The sequence below is a fragment of the Ornithorhynchus anatinus genome, chromosome 2 (genome assembly GCF_004115215.2).
Source record: "Ornithorhynchus anatinus isolate Pmale09 chromosome 2, mOrnAna1.pri.v4, whole genome shotgun sequence".
In the NCBI taxonomy this organism is placed as follows: domain Eukaryota; kingdom Metazoa; phylum Chordata; class Mammalia; order Monotremata; family Ornithorhynchidae; genus Ornithorhynchus; species Ornithorhynchus anatinus.
The window spans coordinates 35509838-35529609 of record NC_041729.1 but is presented as its reverse complement, the minus strand read 5'-3'; the positions used below and the strand labels follow the sequence as shown (position 1 = coordinate 35529609).

The 19772-nt window shown below is 43.7% G+C and overlaps 1 protein-coding gene across 13 annotated transcripts in view; it reads left to right on the top strand.

Annotated features, from left to right (window-relative positions):
• USP22 (ubiquitin specific peptidase 22) overlaps positions 1 to 19772 on the top strand; it is a 252394-nt gene that overhangs the window by 218590 nt on the left and 14032 nt on the right. For all 13 annotated transcript variants that reach the window (XR_005659710.1, XM_029052315.2, XM_029052314.2 and 10 more), the window contains 4 exons: positions 5878 to 5983; positions 13336 to 13494; positions 17523 to 17649; positions 18943 to 19034. Coding sequence is in view for 12 of the 13 variants with exons in the window: in XM_029052315.2 (XP_028908148.1) it covers positions 5878 to 5983; positions 13336 to 13494; positions 17523 to 17649; positions 18943 to 19034 (484 nt within the window). In the remaining variant the exon portion in view is untranslated. The remainder of the gene's footprint in view (positions 1 to 5877; positions 5984 to 13335; positions 13495 to 17522; positions 17650 to 18942; positions 19035 to 19772) is intronic.

Genomic DNA, 19772 nt, shown 5'->3' with positions numbered 1-19772 from the left:
GACGTAGAGGGAAGCGATGAGAATGGGCAGTGTCCATCTATTTTTCAGTGGGAAAATTGTACAGCATTTTCTTTTGCGATTCCCTCCTCAGTGAACATACACGAGTATATAATTGAAAAGGGGACATTTTCATTCTCTTAGGCTAATAAGTGGCTACCTTTAGCCATTCCACAGCTGTGAAAGGAAGACCTGATAAATTCATAAAAACTGTGGTCTCATCGTCAGAGGAGTCGGGGTAGATGGAGAGGATTAAAATCAAAATGTTACCAGTGAACTGCAAATAGAACTTAAGAAACCTTTTGAGAACTTTTCCTATTGGCAGTAATATAAATCCATAAATTTCACTGTCACGTTGTCATTTTAAAGGCGAACTGAAAGACTTTCTTACTGCCAAGAGGCATTCAGTTTGGGGTTAGGAGAACATGTCCTGCCAAGTTTAAAACAGATGTAAGTTTTATGAGGTCTGAATAGAACTGAACTGGAGTCATTCCAGTTTACAAGCTTATTTAGTGCTGGCAAAGAAACAATTTCTTAATTCCAAGGGAAAGGACTCATAAAAGGCTCCAAAAACATTTTGGATATCAGTTAAGACAGCATTTTTATTCCATATAAATGGAATGCACAGAATTTGTTTTAAATCAAATTTATGAGGGGTGGTAAAGGGTGATGAAAAGTCTTACCAAACTTTTGGGGTTTTGCCAAATTTCTACTGCCTCAACTTCTTCCCCCTCGTGCAGAGGGTCAGATGTACCCATTCCCTCTCTTCTTCCTCTCTTCCCCTTCCCCACCCCCAACCTCACCTCAGCTCCAGCCACTCCACACCTGAGGAGCAGCAAGTGTTTCCCGCCCCAGGTAGTAAGGACATACTAAGAAGAGAAAATCATAAACACTGAGCTTCATGTACAAGGAAGAGACAACTCATTTTCCCATTAATCGTGATAGTACATCCTGAACTGAGACTAAGTTAAATTTGCATCAAAAACATTCATTTCCACTAATCGAGATGTAGAGGTAACAGAGGTGCTCATTCGATGCCGAATGGCAATCTTTTAGCTGCTAATTAAACCTCTTTTTTCACTTCATTATTAAGTGCCGTCGAGTCATTTCTGATTCATAGCTACTCCATGGATATACCTTCTCCTGAACGTCCTGTCCTCTGAGAAGCAGCGTGGCTTTGTGGCAAGAGCACGGGCTTGGGAGTCAGAGGTCGTGGGTTCTAATGCCGACTCTGCCACTTGCCTGCTGTGTGACCTAGCGCAAGTCACTTGACTTCTCTGGGCCTCAGTTACCTCATCTGTAAAAATGGGGATTTAAAAAAAAAATGTGAGCCCCATGTGGGACCATCTGATTACCCTGTATCTACCCCAGCGCTTAGAACAGTGCTCAGCACGTAGTAAGCGCTTAACGAATACCATAATTATTATAATCCGCAACCTTTCTGACAGTTCTTCCATTATCGTTGTTATAGTCTCTATACCATTTAGCTGCCGGTCTGCCTCTTCCAAATTTTCCCTGGGCTTTTCCTAGCATTAGTGTCTTCTCCAGAGAATTAGTCCTTCTAATTAAGTGTCCAAAATATGCTAAGTCAGTCATTTGGCCTTCCGAAGACCACTGTGCTTTAATTTGCTCTAAAATCTATTTGTTTAGTTGTCGGGTCATCCGTGATATTCACAAAAGCCTTCTCCAACACCACATTTCAAAAGAATCGATGTTCTTTCTATCCTGTTTTTTCACGGTCCAGTTTTCGGATCCATACGCTGTCAGTGGAAATACCATAGAGTTGACGATTTTATTTTGTCTTCTAGGTTGAGGGTTTCAGACACTACTACACAAGTAAGCAATGCCCCACGAATTGGTTGTTTCCCCCCACCACCACCGCCTCCCGAATTCCGGAAATAGGAGTGGAGGGCTCTTGAGGACCGAAGGGGAGTATTTAAGCCCACCTAAATTTCACTGAGAGCCTGATGCCAGTCCAGTCAGGCTCCGTGGTACCAGTTCAGGCTGGCAAGGAGCCAAGCTTGGTCACTGGAGAAATTGATTCAAATGCCACCATTTCCCTCCTCCTTCCTTCCCTCCTCTCCACCCCGCACTTCCCTCACTCACCATTCCTTCTCTCCACCGCCGTTGAGACCTTTGCGGGAGGGACCTACAATGTAAGATGCTTGTGCAGCTTTTAGCATATTTGCAGTTTATTCCAGTGGACAGCTGGAATTACAAATCTTAGCAGGCTACTGAAATGTCTGATTTGGCTGCTTGAAACTGCTCTGGCTTTGTATCAATACGGGCCAAAAACACAGACACTTCAAAGCTAGGCAGATTATGGACAGGATCCGGTTTGGGGGCATCATGATGTTAATTATAATAAATCTGCAAATTTCCTAACTTCATATTGTGAGAGCATTCGTTGCAATTGTAACTGCAGTTGTTTGTTGCTGGTTCCAAGTGTTTGGTGCTATAGTTTATTTATGAAATAATTCTGGATAGGCTGACCGGAAGCCCTAGTGTATAGACAGAGGAGTCTCGATTGTTGTAGGCTTTCCAAGGCAATTTTAGAAAAACCTACTTGTCTTATGCTGTTGAGTCTTCTCCAACCCATAGCGACACCGTGGACAGATCTCTCCCAGAACGCCCCACCTCTATCTGCAACCATTCTGATAGTGTATCCATAGAGTTTTCTCGGTAAAATTATGGAAGTGGCTCACCATTGTCTCCTCCCGTAGAAAAATCCACAAATGTCCCCAAATTAGGACAGTCCCAGCTGAACTGTTCTGCTGCACTGACGTCTCCAAGCCCCCTCTCACTTCACCACCCCCCAACACACACCCACGTCCCTAGCGCACAAGTACTAAGACTCTTTCGAAAAGCTTCCACATCCCCAGTGGATCAGGCGGAGAACACGGACTAGCAGGTAGATCATTCCAGCATGCTAGAGAATTGTTATCCCTCACTTCTCTCCCCTCCCACTTTCACAGACACCGAGGCCAAAGAAGTTGCACAAAATTGAAGCGGTGTCAGAAGGCCCTGGTTTGCATCTAAAATCATTTGGTCAAGTTTTCTATGGTCCATCTGGGAGTCTGTGCCCCTTGAAAGCCTGGTCCAGGTTTGGGTGGACACTGAGCAGTGCCAGCAACATTGAAGCCTTTCTCCTCAATCACTTTTCCCATATCATCTTAATCCTACAGGGTCTAGTGGGGATGATAAGTACCCCAGGTTTGAACTTTAGAAATTTGAAGACTTGGAGACAAGGCTGGTGTTTTTTTATAGGCCCACGGCATCTGCTGTGAAACAAAAACGAAAGAGCAGTGAAACCAGAATCTAGCCAGTAGCTCAATTTGCAGCTTTTTGGTTTGTTTTTTTTGCAGAAAACAAAAGATGCATATTTCAGAGCCAAGCTCTTCCATGTCCCATATCTGAATAGATTGGTAGGGCATCGATGCAGAGGATTTAGCCTAGGATTTGGCTTAGCTTGTTACCATCTTGTGTGAGGTTAGGCCCTTATTAGGCAGGCTGAACTTCCCCAACTTGATCCCTATGCATTGGGTCACTTTTGGAGCAAGATGGCTCTTTGTACCAAGTCATTCTATTGAACAGCCAGATTATTAGTGTCTTTCAACTTGAAAGCTTTTAATTGTGCCGTGTTTTCAGTCTGTTGCATGGGCACAGTGACCCCAGATTTGGGATATCAGAATTCTATTACAACCCAATGCAGATAAAATTTATCCATGAATAAATTGGCTAATTAGCAATGCCTTTATTATTAATAATAATAATGATAATTTGTAGTATTTGTTAAGCATTAACTATGTGCCAGGCACTGTACTAAGTGCTGGGGTGGATGCAAGCAAATCAGGTTGGACACAGTCCCTGTTCCGTGTGGGGCTCACAGTCTCAATCCCATTTTACAAATGAAGTAACTGAGGCATAGAGAAGTGAAGTGAGTTGCCCATGGTCAGACAGCAGACAAATGGTGGTGTCAGGATTAGAACTCAAGCCCTCTGACTCCCAGGCCCCTTCTCTATCCACTAGGCCACGCTGAAAAATCTTTGGTTTTAGAAAATGAAATTGTAGAAATATAGACAAACCCAAGGTTCGCTCTAAGAAACAAATGAAAGAAAATGCATTTAGGCAGCCAGAACTTAATTTTTCAGTGAAGCATAGCGTGTCTGGAGATGGTTTCATTTTTCTCAGTCTAAAAATAAAGTAATTTTGTAAATGCCTTAGGTTCTTTTTTTAAATTAAAAGTTTTTTTGTTCTTTATCCAGATATTTAATGGCAGTGCCAAGAAAACTTAACTATGTTAATAATGCCTATCAAAGAGTTATTGTACAAATCTTAGTTGAAAATATTTGTTGAAAAAATGTAAACAATTTCTTGCAGCATCAGCATTTGTTTCCTGTTACACTGAGTAAATTCCAGGTTAAATGTGTCAGGGGAGGAAAAAGATGCTCTGTACTTGGCCATTGAAGGCCCATCATCATCAGTGAGCAGTTACCGTGTACAGAACACCATACTAAACACTTGGGAGAGTACAGTACATCAGAGTTGGTAGACACGTTCCCTGCCTACAATGAGCTTACAGTCTAGAGCGAGCTTATAGTCCCCAGTCAAGATTTACTCACTTATGCCAGTCTAGTTCCTTAGGATGGTCACTTTGTCTAGGACGGAGTGCTCTTGGACATCAAAATGTTTGTGTTCATCGTCTTTGGAGAATCTAGGTTTTTAATGTTCACCCTTTTAAATTTTATTCTCCCTAGAGACACGCTTACGACGCTGAATATTTTGTATTTTTTCTTGGTATCACGTTCCCAGTAATAAAATCAGTAGGCAGGTGCTAGCCATGGTCCAATTAGCTGCACTGCTTACCAAAGTCATGGTTTCATTTGATGACCAGGATGTGAGTCTGGAATGTAGATTTCTTATGGGGAAAAACAGAAAGAAACTGTATGGGGCAGATGCATAATAGCTTAGAAATCTCAGCCACTAACTGGTGGGGCATCAAATGACGCAGCCGATTCACTGACAACTCAAGCAAGCATGAGATGATGTGGCTAATGTGTCGCTGGTTGAAACATGACTGTAGTTGGAATTGCATTCAGAACACTTTCTAGTATGGCCTCACAAACTTTCGATAACTTGAGCTTTTGAGCCTCATTTTTGCCTCTGCTGTGCCCCCCCGCCCCCAAGCAGTCACGTTAGCTTTTATGCATCATTTTTACATATTCACTTGGTTAATCTGCTTGTACTTTTTCTTTTCATCTTGCTCACCTACTTTTAATTGTTTATGCCTCCCTGTGTGTTTGTCTCTCCATTAGCCCTTAAGCTCCTCATGGGCCTAGGCTGTGTCTTAAACCCCGGTGAATTCTCTAAACATCTCATGAAATGCTCGTCATGTAAAAGGATACCCGACAGATATCAATTTATGTTGCTACCCAGCCGAAGTGAAAGGATAGCTTTTTCTTCTAACCACTTGGGGCCGGAGAAATTAAAAGTAATATCTTGGCTCCAGACTTGGTACGAGCCTCTGTGCCAGGTGTAAACCTACAGATCTTTTGGGAGAATGGGAAAAGGAAGTTAATTGGAGATCCAGGCTCTCTGATGTGTCATGAAGGTCAAACTGCCCTTTTGGTTTTTTCTTGATGTCTTTTACCTAGTGCAGTGGAAATTAAATGTAAGCTTCCTTTTTTGGACTTAGCTCATTTCTCTTCCTCCTAGGTTTTGTTTTTTCCTTTTTCCCCGGTCATGTAGATATTCAGTTTTCAAAACTAAAGTATTCATTTCTGAATGTGTGTTCATGAAGATGTAAGTTGCAGATCCTCCTAAAGGAAGCGTGATTGTTTAATTTTCCTTTGTCTTCATTTTTCTCTCTTTTCCCCATAGGTGATGATAATGGGAAAAAGGCCAACAACCCCAACCACTGTAACTGCATCATAGACCAAATCTTTACAGGTGGACTGCAGTCTGATGTTACCTGTCAAGTCTGCCAGTAAGTATAATAAAGTTACCAATACACCGACTCTTCCAGTTGAGGGTTTTTTGATATTTGTTAAGGAAGTACAATGAGCCAAGCAGTTTACTAAGTTCTGGGGTAGGTAGAAGCTAAGCAGTTGGGCACAGTCCTTGTCCCACAAGGGGCTCATAGTCTTGGTCCCCATTTTACAGATAAGGTAATAGGCACAGAGAAGTGACAGCAGACATGGCAGAGCCAGGATTAGAACCCAGGTCCTTCTAACTCCCAGGTTTTTTGTGTCTCAGCAGGATAAACTGCTGTTGTCTGTGTTTTTCTTTCCTCTCTTGCAGCATCCAAAAAGATTCCAATAAGACTCACCAGGCTTGGGGCGGGGGAGTGGAGATTTCATTCTTTGTCACCTAAACATGATGGACTTCAAGGTCATTCTTTCATTGGATGGGCTCGCGTACATTCCTGCCAAAAAAATTATTGCAGCTTAGTGAATTTTTGAAGTTAATGTTAGAGATTGATGCTTTACTGGCCCTAGGAACATTTTGCTTATTTTAGTAATTTATAAGATGAAGATTTATTGGCCTTGAGAAGGGAGCATTAGCAACACCTTTTAGATGGGAAGCAGTAGAGACCATTAAACAGTCACATGATTAAAAATGATTATCATTTTAGTACAGTCCAAGGGGCAGAGTGCAAGAGGGCTATTTCGGATCATATTTCGGATAAATGGATATTGCTTGGAACGAACTCTGGAAAAGCATAGAGAATCCTTCCTCTTTGTTAGGGCGGCTCTCAGGACAGAGGAGTTCCCCCAAGGGCTTACCATCAACAGATCACATTCTGTGGCTTGTCTGCAAGGACATTCTATTGTAGTTGACCTAGCTAGCTGTGTTTCTCCTGAAACTAGATTGTTGTCTATCTCTCCTGTTTCCTCAACAACTTTGTCATACGAATGCCTGACCGCACAAGTAAAAAATTAAAGAGACATCCTCAAGGGAAGAGGCAATAGCAGGGTGGGGTTTTCAAGCAAGGTAGGTACACGGAAGCCGCATGAATTAACAGAGATCAGGATTGCCATCTTGTCAGCTTTGACCGTGATTGAGTGGAAAAGCCAGATTCTTAATCTACAAAGACAGTGTGAGATTAATGAAAATACTCAGGTACATAACTAAAGCTAAGGAGCTCAGAATCCCAATTTTTCTCACTCCTCATTCTGTAGGATTGCAGAAAATGGTTTTTGCCTTCAAGAGACAGAATAAGAACCAAAGGTTTCCTGGGAAATGTTTTTCCAAATATCTGGGTACATTCTTTCCCAACCTCCCCTCGGAGTACCTTCAGAACTCGAGGGGCAAATGCCTTCCAGATCTGTTGGTTTATCAGTAACAAAATAATAATTGTGGGATCGTTAATGTTTACTGTGTGCCAAACACTGTACTAAGCACTAGCGTAGATAATCAGGTCCAATATGGGGTTCACAGTGAGGAGGGAGAACAGGGATTGAATCTCTATTTTGCGGATGAGGGAACTGAAGCACGGAGAGGTAAATGGCCTGCCCAAGGTGACACAGCTTAGAAGCACCAGCTTACTCAAAGTACCCCGATCTCATCTATCTCGCTGCCAATTCCTTTCCCACGTCTTCCCCCTCCATAAACACCAGACCACCAGTCTCCTATCTTCAAAGCATTATTAAGGTCCCAGCTCCTCAAAGAGACCTTGCGTGATTAAGCCGTCTTTTTCCCGTCTCACCCTCCCTTCTGCATCGTCTAGACACTTCATTCTGTGACCTTTGGGCATTAGATAGTCTCCCCACCATTAACCCCACAGCACAAATATACATTTCTTTAAATTATATATTAGAAATCATTTGTTAATTTTAATGTCTGTCTCCCCCTTTAAACTGTAAGCTCATTATGGGCAGGGAATGGGTCTGCTAATTCTGTTGTATTGTACTCTCCCAAGCATCGAGTACAGTGTTCTGTGCGTAGTAAGAGCTAAATAAATGCCATTGATTAAGTGGTGGAGCCAGGACTCTCAGGCCTGTGTGCTTTCCACTAAGCCATACTGCTTCTCTAAAGTTAGCACCAAAGCTTCCTTTGTGGTCAGGACAGTCTGGTCTCCTGGCTGTTACAAAACATAATCTAGTAGTTCACCTGTGTCTTTACCTGTCCCTTTGAGCATTTTCCTCAGAACTGCATGTTTTCTAAATTCCCTTTTCTAAATAATAATGAAGGTATTCGTTAAGTGCTCACTATGTACCAAGCACTCTTCTAAGCGGTGGGGTAGATACACGGTAATCGGGTTGTCTCGTGGGGCTCACCGTCTTAATCCCCATTTTACAGATGAGGGAACTGAAGCCCAGAGAAGTTCAGTGACTTGTCCAAGGTCACGCAGTAGATAAGGGGTAAATTTGGGATTAGAACCCATGATCTCTGACTCCCACGCCCGTGCTCTTTCCCCTAAGCCACGCTGCTTCTAAAATGAAATGTTCTTCTCTTGCTCTGATGTCTTTGGTCTAATATCTTCCTTCTCCAGCAAGATTATAAAGTTTTATCAAGTTGAGATCACTTCTGTATCTCCCTATACTGGAGAATCTGGGATTTGTGTTTTTCTTCATGCAGTGGCTTTCTCCCCAGTGTAACGAGTGCTGCTCTGTTCTTCATTTTCGGTGCTAATAGTCCAGGGCCATTTTATTTCAGATAGAGCTTGCTTTTCTCAGACAAGTTCCTCTTGTCCCCAAAAGCTCCTCCAGTTCATCATCATCATCATCATCAGTATCGAGCGCCTACGATATGCAGAGAATTGTGCCAACTGCTTGGGAATAAAGAAGTAAAATGGAAAGACTTGTGAACACATAGTAGGTAGAAGAACATAATATAGGATATATCTCTGTAACATTATACTCTCCCAAGCGTTCAGGACAGTCCTCTGCACACAGCAGATGCTCAGTAAATACCACCGATTGATTAAGAGTAAGAGGATAATAGAGCTAATAGCAAACCCCCTTCTCAGAGCTCATAGTAAGCATACACTGAGTCTAAATCTATGCCTGCATTTCAGAGTCTGCTTCCTTGGGAATGCTGGATTTCAGTCTCTTCCATAACATCTTAAATTTGACTTCCCGCACCTTCCTATTTTCCCATTCTATATTTTTGACATCAACATGAACAATACCCATTGTACTAAGTGTGTGGGGAACTAAAGTACAACAGAGTCAGTAGACCCACTCACTATCCCCAAGGCTCTGAAAATGTAGAGTGGGAGATAGACATTAAAATCAATAAATTATGGATCTGTAAATCAGTAAACTATGGATCTGTACATAAGTGCTATGGGGAAGAAGGTGGGGTGAATAGCAAGTGCATAGGCAAAATAGAAGGGAGACCAAGTAGCGGTAAAGAGGGCTTAATTTGGGGAAGACTTCTTGAAGGGGAAATGTGATTTTTAATAAGGAAAACTTTAAAGTTGGGAAGAGTGGTGACCTGTTGAATATGAAGTGGGAGGGAGTTCCAGGCCATATTGAGAAGCTACATGGCATAGTAGCTAGAGCCCAGACCAGACCTGAGAGTCAGAAAGACTTGGGTTTTAATCCCCGCTCTGCCACTTGTCTGCTGTGTGACCTTGAACAAGTCACTTCACTTCTCTGTGCCTGTTACCTCATTTGTCAAGTGAGGATTAAGATTGTGAACCCCACATGGGACACAGATTATGTCCAACATGATTACTGTGTATCTACTCCAGCACCTAGAACAGTGCCTGGCACATAGGAAGTGTTTAATAAATGCCATAGAAATAAATTAAAATAGTGAGGACGTGGGCAAGAGATCAGCTTTAAGATAGACAAGATCAAAGTACAATGAGTAGGTTGGCACTAGGGGAAGGAAATGTGCTGGCTGGGTTGTCGCAGTAAATCAGGGAGTCAAGGTGGGAGTGGGCAAGGTGGTTGAGTGCTTTAAAGCCAGTGAAGGAGTTTCTGGTTTTTGCAGAGATGGGTGGACAACCACTTGAAGGTTCTTGAAGAGTGGAGAGATGTGGATGGTACTTTTTTAGAAAAATGATCCAGGTAGCATAGGGAAGTATGGACTGGAGTGGGGAGAGGCAGGGAGGACAATGAGGAGGCTAGTGCAGTATTCAAGGTGGGATATAAGAGCTTGGATCAATTTAGTACCAGTATGGATGGAGAGGAAAGGGTGGATTTCGGTGATATTGTGAAAGCAGACCCAACAGAATTTGGTGACAGATCAAATATGTGACTTGAATGAGAGTGATAAGTTGAGGCAAATGCCAAGGTTAAGGGCTTGCGAGATAGGAAGAATAGTGGTGTAGTCTACAGTGATGGGAAAGACATGGGGAAGACAAGATTTGGGTGGATAAATGAGGAGTTCTGCTTTGAACGTGGTCAGTTTGAGTTGTCGGCAGGACATCCAGATAGAGATGTCCTGAAAGTCGGAGGAAATGCAAGTCTGCAGAGAAGGAGAGGGGTCAGGGTTAGAGGTAGAGGTAGACTTGGGAATCATTCGTGTAGAGATGGCAGTCGAAACCATGGAAGTGAATGAGTTCTCCAAAGGAATCGATGAAGATGAAGAATAGGAGACCCAGAACTGAGACTTAACTGTCCACTTTTAGACACTGGGAGGCAGAGGAGCCTGCAAAAGAAACTGAGAAATAGGAGAACCAGATAAGGACAGTTTCACTGAAGCCAGGTTTAGATAGTGTTTCAAGGAGAAGGAGGTGGTCCACGGTGCCAAAGGCATCTGAGAGATCAAGTGGGTTAGGATGGAGTAGAAGAAAGAAGAGGTTTCCTTAGAGAGGGTAGTTTCTGTGACACAAAGGGGATGGGAACTAGATTGGATGGGGTCGATGAGGGTTTCGAGAGGAATGGTAGGGATTTGGAGCAATAACTGGAGGGAGTTGTGAGTTCAAAGAAGGGGTTTTTTTTAGGATAGGGGATACTTGAGCAAGTGCGAAAGCAGTGGGGAAGAAGTCATTGTAAGGTGAACGGATGAAGATGGCCATCAGGAAGGGAAGGAGGAAGGGGCAGGTGTTTTGGTTCTATAAAAGTATATGGCCTGGTTAGTATGGGAAAGAATTGGAGTGGTGGGAGAACAGAGGGCTTGAGGAGGGAGTTAAATGTCTGAAACAGGTGGTGCAGGCAGGCAGTGGTCGTAGAATCAATAAGGAGGGACAAGTATTATTGCCGGGCAGAGGAGAGGGCAGAATTTAAGCAGGTGAGATGAATTTAAGATGGAAGAGGTCAGCCTGGTGTCAATTTCCACCAGCAGCGCTCTGCATCTCGAGCACAGAAGAGGAGGAAGTGTACTGTGGAGGAGATAGAGGTTGCGGATTAATGGTATGAGACCAGCGAAAGGACAGGGTGTGTGAGGAAGTTGAGCTTAGTGGAGAGGTGATGTTATGGGCATAAGAATCAGCGTGGCCTAGTGAAAAGAGCGTGGGCCTGGGAGTCAAGGGACCTGGGTTCTAATGCTGATTCCACTTCTGTGAGTCCTTGGGTAAATTACTTAAATTCTCGTAAGTCAGTTCCCTCACCTGCAAAATGGGGATTCAATCCTGTTCTCCCTCCCATTTAGACTGAACCTCATGTGGGCAGATAATCTTGTATCTACCCCAGTGCTTAGTGTAGTGTTTGGCACCTAGTGAGTGCTACACAATTATTATTAGCATCAATATGTGCATTAAGAGCACATAGTTTGAATAGGGAGGCCAAATGGAGCATTATGACTTTGAAGAATTGGAGGGAGTCAGAAGATCAGAGGTTTCTGGAAGGTGACAATGTCAGATGTCCAAGGAGTGGATGCTTTGGAGAGAAGGCAGGTGAGGAGGTTGTGGTCAGATAGAGAGGGATTTCAGAATTGGTGAGGGTAGAGGTAGTCCAGTGACTAGAGATGATGAGCTCAAGCATGTGTCCAAGTGAGTGAGCGAGAGCAGTGGGTTGGAGCAGGAGGTCATTGGAGTTAAGGATTGAGAGGTTGAGAGGAAGGGGTTAGATGGGAGTGAATTCATTCAGTAATATTTACTGAGCGCTTACTATGTGCAGAGTACTGTACTAAGCGCTTGGAATGTACCTTGATTAGACTGTAAACCCGTCAAAGGGCGGGGACTGTATCTGTTACCGATTTGTACATTCCGAGTGCTTAGTACAGTGCTCTGCATATAGTAAGCACTCAATAAATACTATTGAATGAATGTACAATTTGGCAACAGATAGAGATGATCCCTGCCCACTGATGGGCTTACAGTCTAATCGACAGGCTTACAGTCTCCCCGCCCCAACAGGGGAACCTAAACCGGCCACGGGCGGACAGTGGCCACCGCAGAGTGGTTTGGGTCTGGCGGTGGATGGGGGGCCAGAGCCGAGGGAGGGGTTGAGGGGCGGCCCTGGGAAAGGACATGGATGGGTTGGGGATGGGGATGGCACAAGGGGTAGGGAGGGATTTTCTCCATGGAACTGTCACTCCTGGGGAAAGTTCTAGAGCGAAAAAAAAGAAAAGCAATTTAAATTTTAAGTAAGTGTCAGGGGGCAGGGAGGCAGTATCTCTTTCCCAACTTATTCTACTCCTATTTGGATGCCTATCTAAAAATGGTCTTGCGGAGAGAAAGCAGCAATTCAGAAGTACGGCAAGCCAAACATCCTATGTCGTGTATGTTTCTGTCTGCCCTCTATTTAAAGATATAATTTTATAATCCATCTCATCTCATGGTGAAAAATCAGTGAACATAATAATGATCCTCGATTTGATTCTGTAAAGCTATATACCTCCAAATCCAATGATGATTTCCTCTGTGAGTATATGTGATTTTACCATGTGAATGGCTATTCCTTGAAAATAGGTTTTAGTCTTTCATATTTAAACTGCTATTGGAGTTCACTATGTTCAGAAGGAATTGCTTTTTGCCCTGGGATGCTTAAGTGTGAATGAACTAAGGGCTGCTATCGTATCTGTTGCCTGTGAATACAAGGATGCATTTATTAAAACAGGTGTCTGTTAACTACGTTCATGCCTTATCTCTCCAAAGAGCAAGTTGCCCTTCAATCACTCAATTCCATTAGAAGAAGACAGTGGCTGATTTATAGCCTCTGTTCAATACATTCCCCCAGTCTTTGGTTTTCCTTTTTATGAATTTTAATAAATCTCTAGTTGAAAATTGGCTGCCCGAATAGACGATCGGGCCCAATTATGGAGCCGCTTTTGCAATGTGAGCGCCCTCTAGAGGGGAAGTAGAATTGTAGCCGTTCCGCATCGCTAACGGGAATTATTCCCTTCCCATATTTCACAGATGTGTTGCTTTTTTCGTGTTAGGCTCATATTTCATATTAAACTTCCCTGTGCCTTTCTCTCCTCTCTGTGCTCCCTTTCCAGTGGTGTTTCCACGACTATAGACCCGTTCTGGGACATCAGTTTAGACTTGCCCGGCTCTTCGACACCATTCTGGCCGCTGAGCCCAGGGAGCGACGGCAGCGTGGTCAACGGGGAAAGCCACGTTTCAGGAACCACCACACTCACAGACTGCTTACGAAGGTACGGTCTGGGACTTGGGCGATTCCGCCGCGGCGGCGAGCACACCTTCGCGGAGGGACGGGTGTGCTCCCCCCTTGGACGCTGTTCAGATAGCCTGGCGTTTAAGGGAGAGAGGCAGGTAAAATAGGTGTCCATTTGGAATTCTGCTGCCGGGGTTCTTCCTCCGCCCAGGACCAGAAAACGCCAAGAAGAACCTGACGCAAGACTAACTCTTTCTGTCCCCAATTCTCTTCTGGCAGAGGGTAGTGACTCATTGACTCCCATGAGACCAGTGGATAGCTCTGTAGACCACAGCTAGCATAAAATGACCCTCTCAGCCTAGAGCCCTCAGTTGAAAATAGCAGACGGAGTCCCAGGAAGCCCTCTCCCTTTGCAGTGTACCAGGTCTGAGTTAAAATTTGGACCTTGAGGAGAGCCTGCCCCTTTGCTGTTTTTCTTGGACTCGACCTACAGGAAGGTAGAGAACGTTGAGTTTTTTGGTATCTCTAGTTGATATCGTCAGTGCAGAACTCACGTTAGGATGAGGCGAAAGGAAGAGAGATTGGAATTTAGGATTTGGAGGCTCTGCTCCCTCCTTAACAAATCCTCTCCTGCAGCGATATCGTAAAGGTGTCGAGGCCAGTGTGTTATTTCGTATGGAATCGACTCTAGCTCCAGTGTGTAATGGAACAAAAGACCAGGGAAATAATAAATCTGAGCCTCCACTTTTTACTTGGTTAGGTTAGACTCTAAATATATACGTGTCTTAGCTTACTCTGAAAGCTGCACTTTAATTTAAGAAGTGTGAAAGAAGCATTGCCTATCTTGGCATACATAGGCGATCAATTGTAATGATAACTGGTTTGGGTCTTGCTTCATTTTAAGCAGAGCCACAGAATTTACAAGACAGTCTTTAAGATAGTCTTAAACATCTGATTGGATTTATATTTAGAAACAGCATATTCCATTTATTACAAAGTTTTATCATGCAAGCGCAGAAGTTATATTTAATGAAGAAAATGTGCAGATGGGTCTAATCCCAGCTAAGGTCCTGGCAATCAGAATGTCCTGTCCAGTGAATGGGCAGAGATTGCTTACCGCCCAGCCGCTATTCTGCCTTTCCCCTGGCATTACACCAGAAGGGGAGGGGAGAAAGCCAACCTGGAGTTTAAGGGAGGAGAGCAAAGGTAACTGAGGAAGAAACCTGGCTGCAGGTAACTAAGAGAAGGCCCGCAGAGCTGGTCTGACCCTCAAACCTCTCCCTCCCTGGCTCAGCTTCCTGGCAGCATATTCTGGACCCTGAGACTAGTTAACCTTGTAAAAGGTCCACTGCTAATTGGGATTCAGGTCTGCTGTGCCTGTTCTGAGTGGCTAAAACTAAAAGGTGATCACCATTTCCTGGAATCCACCTGAGTGTGCAGTAGTCTTGTGCCAGAGCAGACTTAGAACAAAAGGGATCGCCCTTCCTGGGATTGTATGGAGAGAAGAAGGCTTGGTTCTGACTGAAGGTGGGGTGGGATTGCCTAAGGAGGGGTGTTACAGTCCCTGCCACTCAAATCCCATCTCCCCGGGAAATTGGGAAGTGTTGGTAGATTTACATATAATTCTAGGTACGCTGCAGCTACCTAGGCTCCCTTGTAAAATGCACCTGTGGAATAATATTATGTAATTAAGTTTGGACATTAGGGAGGAACAGTTCTGATGAAATGATGATGCTGTCTGCCCAAACTTAAACGACATGAGTAGAAATACAGTGATTTGTGTAACAGATGTCCCTGGTGTGAATGTGGCCAAGCTTAAGGGCCTTTAATATTCTCTCTCACTAGCTCACACTAGCAAACGTGCACGATGCCTTCTCCCCACTCTCCCTCCTCCCCAGCCACTGACTATTTTGTCTGAATTGTGAATCTCCTGGAGGTTCTTGTGGCAGTGGAATAAAGGTGTGTTGGATTTGAGGACGGATAGCAGGGGAGATTGTCCCTAAAGCTTGACTGCTCAGCTACAGTTCTAGAAAGGGATATTACAATAACCTAGAGTGCTCTCTCTAAAGAGATTTGGGTTGGAGATATCTCTGGCTTGTTCTCTGGTCACCTAGAACACCACTACTCACCCTGTGGGTGCTCAGAGATTTAACTCTTTTGAAGTTGGGCCTCCTCCCTTCCTCCCCCAAAGAGGTGAGTGTGCCATTTGACTTCTAGAGCATCTTGTAGTTCCCAGACCAAGTCCTCCTTGCCCACCCTGCAGTTTTTCCTGGGGAAGGCAGAAGTAGCAGAGTTTAGAGGAGGTGTCAGTGGTGGTGATCGACACACCCATGTGCCTCACTGGCAAAATCCACCTAGGGCCGTCTTTTGAATTTTGCTCAGAAATGCATAGAAAGGCAATAGATGACAGAAAAGATATGGTCCTATGTATTGATCCAGTTTTGTGGTTCTTGATCCCTTGAAAGGTAGAGTATTTATGATGAAAAAGGAATTGCCTTTAGTGAGGCCAGGTATTGATCATTCCTTGTCTGAATACCTCAGGAGGTGCTGAGGCAGACTGTTTTCCTTCCTCATATCCTTGGTCTGCGATCAAGGGCACCCCCTCGCCCACCCTCCAGGTCCTCTGGGTCAGCATTAAGGCAAAGCAGATATAGTTTATTGGCACAAGAAAGTTCTACCACGGCCCAGGCTCTGATATGTAGACCAAAGATCAAGAGATGAGTTGTTCAAAATACTAGGCTGGGGCTTAGCACACAAGATGATGACCTGCTATTGAAAGTTTCAAGGGTATTTAAAAGAAGTGGAAACGCCACTGCAGGTAGAAAATGGCCCCTGATCTGTGAACACTTCATACTGCCCCGATTTCACTTCCTTAAGGGAAGATTATTCACAAGATGTTAAAATAACTGGCTAATGAAGATTGATAGCAAAGCGGCTATAAGCATACACTGTGAAAGTTTAAGTTACAAGTAACTAGGAAGACCACCCGCCCAGTCTGACTTGGTGAGAAACAAAGGTGGTCAGAGAGCTTGAACTTATTACAGGGGTTACCGGAACTTGAAAGGTCCTTACTATTTCAAAGTGGAGTTTTTTTTCCTGTTTTGGGGAGACACATTCCTTGAAGCTTGTGTTTATGAAAGGCTGATCACTTTAGGTGCCGCCTCTGCCTGGACTTGTTTTATGAAACTTTCTAAGTCTCTCCAGAGGAACATTCTGATAGGCACATTCCTGGTCAACAACGAGCTGACAGAGCTCTTGTTTTTTGGACCTCCTATGTTTCATTTCTGAAATTTTTTTCTCAGTATAATAAAAGTACCGATCTAGAAGAGGCAGGAACCTGAACATCCTCCTTTGAATTCTCACTCGAGCCCTGCTCGAGTTTCTGCCACATATGTGGAGGCGTGTGGCCAGGGACTAGTTACACAAGCTCATTACATAGAGGGATTGGACAAGCAATTAACACCCAGGGGTGGGTTCCAGAGCCGTTTGTCTCAGGCCCAGCAAATGTGAAATTCTGCATGAACAAACAGGAGACAAACTGAGCTCCCGGAGCTTGGGATATGGATTCACCCCAAACTCCAGTGAACCCGTATCTGTCATTGGAAGAATTAGCTGGCGTTCTGCAAACGAGACATTTTATGTTTTTGAATTTTCTTTCCATGGTCCATTATTAAGAATTTCACAGCCACTGCTGAGTGTGTAGGGGCTTCCACGTCGCAGCACTGCTTGTCCCCTTACACCTGAGCCAGAACTGCTGACTTGGCTCTTAGGTCTCTCTCCTAATGCAACATTCTGACAGTATCATATTATCCATCTAAGCTATGTCAAACCACAAGTGTGGCAACTCAAATATTAGGACTCCTGGGATTTTTAAGACGAGATGCAGTGAGAAGGAAAGGCAAGAAACCAAGTTTCTCCTGCAAAAAAAAAAAATCATCTTTGGAATGGGAGGTTATAGTCCTGCAGAAATATGGAAAATAACCACTGCCTCCTTTTTTTTCCCCTCTCCCTCCACCCCCACCCCTCTGCTTTCCAAAAAAAAAATCAAAATAATAAACCACCTTCCAGGTTTACAAGGCCGGAGCATTTAGGAAGCAGTGCCAAAATCAAATGTAGTGGTTGCCATAGCTACCAGGAATCTACCAAACAACTCACTATGAAGAAATTACCTATTGTGGCCTGTTTTCATCTCAAAGTAAGTTCCCAAAAGAAGAATGATGATGGGAACAGAGACTGGGTCATTTGGATGAGGTGGATGTCTGCATTGCTCTGAATATAACTAATTTATTAAAACGTATAGGCCACGTATTGTTGTTAGTGCTGTGACTCAGGGAGAGGCGGGGAAATGCCATTGAGATGAAATGCAGAAACTGGAAAGAGATCGAAACCGTGTCCACATCTGTTCCTAAGTGATTTATAGAGAGTAAACAAAGAATGACGACTAACTTGATGTAAATAGGAAACGTGCTCTGAGAAATGGAGTGACACCTTTTTTATATAGGCATTCATTCCATCTAGATAAACTGTCTTATATTCTCCTTTGCTCTAAGGTGGATTTTTTCCATTTGCTTTTAAACTAAACACCCATCTCCTGCATTTCTTAGTGTTACCCCCCCGCTACATTTTCTCATCTCTTTTTTTTAACTTAACATTAAGGACAGACTATGGCAGACAGGTTAAGGATTCTCATGGTCTTTGAGGCCTAACATTGATGGAAAGAAGAGAATGCTTTCCTTATTGTGCAGAGCTGCCCTTTCTATTTTGGCTTCCTTGCCTACCTGTGCCTTCCCCAGTTTTGTGGGTAGTTGCTGCATCTCTAACGATGATTATAATAGTATTTATTAAGCACTTATTATGTGCCCAGCATTGTACTGAGTGCTGGAGTAAGTACAAGATAAGCAGATTGGACCCAGTCCCTGGGGCTCAGTCTAAGCAGGAGCGAGAACAGGTTTTGAATCTCCATTTTGCAGATGAGGAAATTGAGAGACAGAAGGGAAGTGACTTGCCCAAGGTCACAGAGCGGGGCAAATGGTGGAACCAGGATTAGAACCCAGTCCCCGGGATTCTTTCATTTAGACCACCGCTGCTTCCCAGCATTGTAGAATTTGTCATTCAGAATGGCTTATTGTGATTCAATTCCTTTATCTCTGGTAATTGACTTTTTGGGGAGGGGGAAGAAGAGGGAAGGCAGAGGAGAGGGGGAGGGAAAGAGAATGTTAGAGTACTATTTCCCAAGCGCTTAGTACAATGCTCTGCACACAGTAAGCACTCAATAAATACGATTGAATGAATGAATACTAAATGGGAAGACCTTCCTCAACCAGAAGGCAACTTGCAAAGTAGTTGCATTTGAGAGGGAGCATGCAGGGAATAATTGGGTTGTATAATTTGAATGCCGTTCCTCTTAAAGTCTTGTTATGCTTAGATTTGTAAGATGACCTGTAAGATGTCTCTAAGAGACTTTCTCCTTCCTTGATTCTTTCCGCAGCGGTTTGAACACTCAGCCAAACTGAGGCGAAAGATCACTACGTATGTCTCCTTTCCCTTGGAGCTGGATATGACCCCGTTTATGGCCTCCAGGTATGAAAGGATAGAGAACTCAGATGTCCCTGCTATGACGTTGCTCTGAAAACCAGAAAACCTCTGGACTGTAAACTCATGGCAGACTGGGAGCGTAACTGCCGACTCTCTTATAGTGTACTCTCCCAAGCGCTTAGTACAGTGCTCTGCACCCAGTAAGCACTCAGTAAGTACCATTGATTGATTATGTATATAGAAAAGGGTTGATGCTTTGGAATTCTTGCTTTAGTAGAGCATCAGGCAACCACGGTGCAACCACAGTAGGTATTTGGTAAGAAAACTGGAGTTTTTTTTCTATTGATGATGATGATGATGGTATTTGTTAAGCGTTTACTATGTGCTGACCTCTGGGGTAGATACAGGGTAATCAAGTTGTCCCACTTGGGGGTCACACTTTTAATCCCCATTTTACAGATGAGGGAACTGAGGCACAAGGAAGTTAAGCATCTTGCCCAAGGTCACACAGCAGACAAGTGACGGAGCCAGGATTAGAACCCAGGACTCTGACTCCCAAGCCCAGGCTCTTGCCACTAGGCCACACTGCTTCTCTAATGCTTCATCTATTCAGAAAGAGAATAACGTAGTATTTTGTCCCTGGTTCTAACCACCTGATAGCATTACGGTTTATTTAAACAGTACATATACAGCAATAATGAGACTAATGTCTGAGCTTAAGAGTTGTTTTTGGAGTTATTTTTTGTTTTTAGGTGGGGTTTTTTTCCACAGTTCTATTCACAC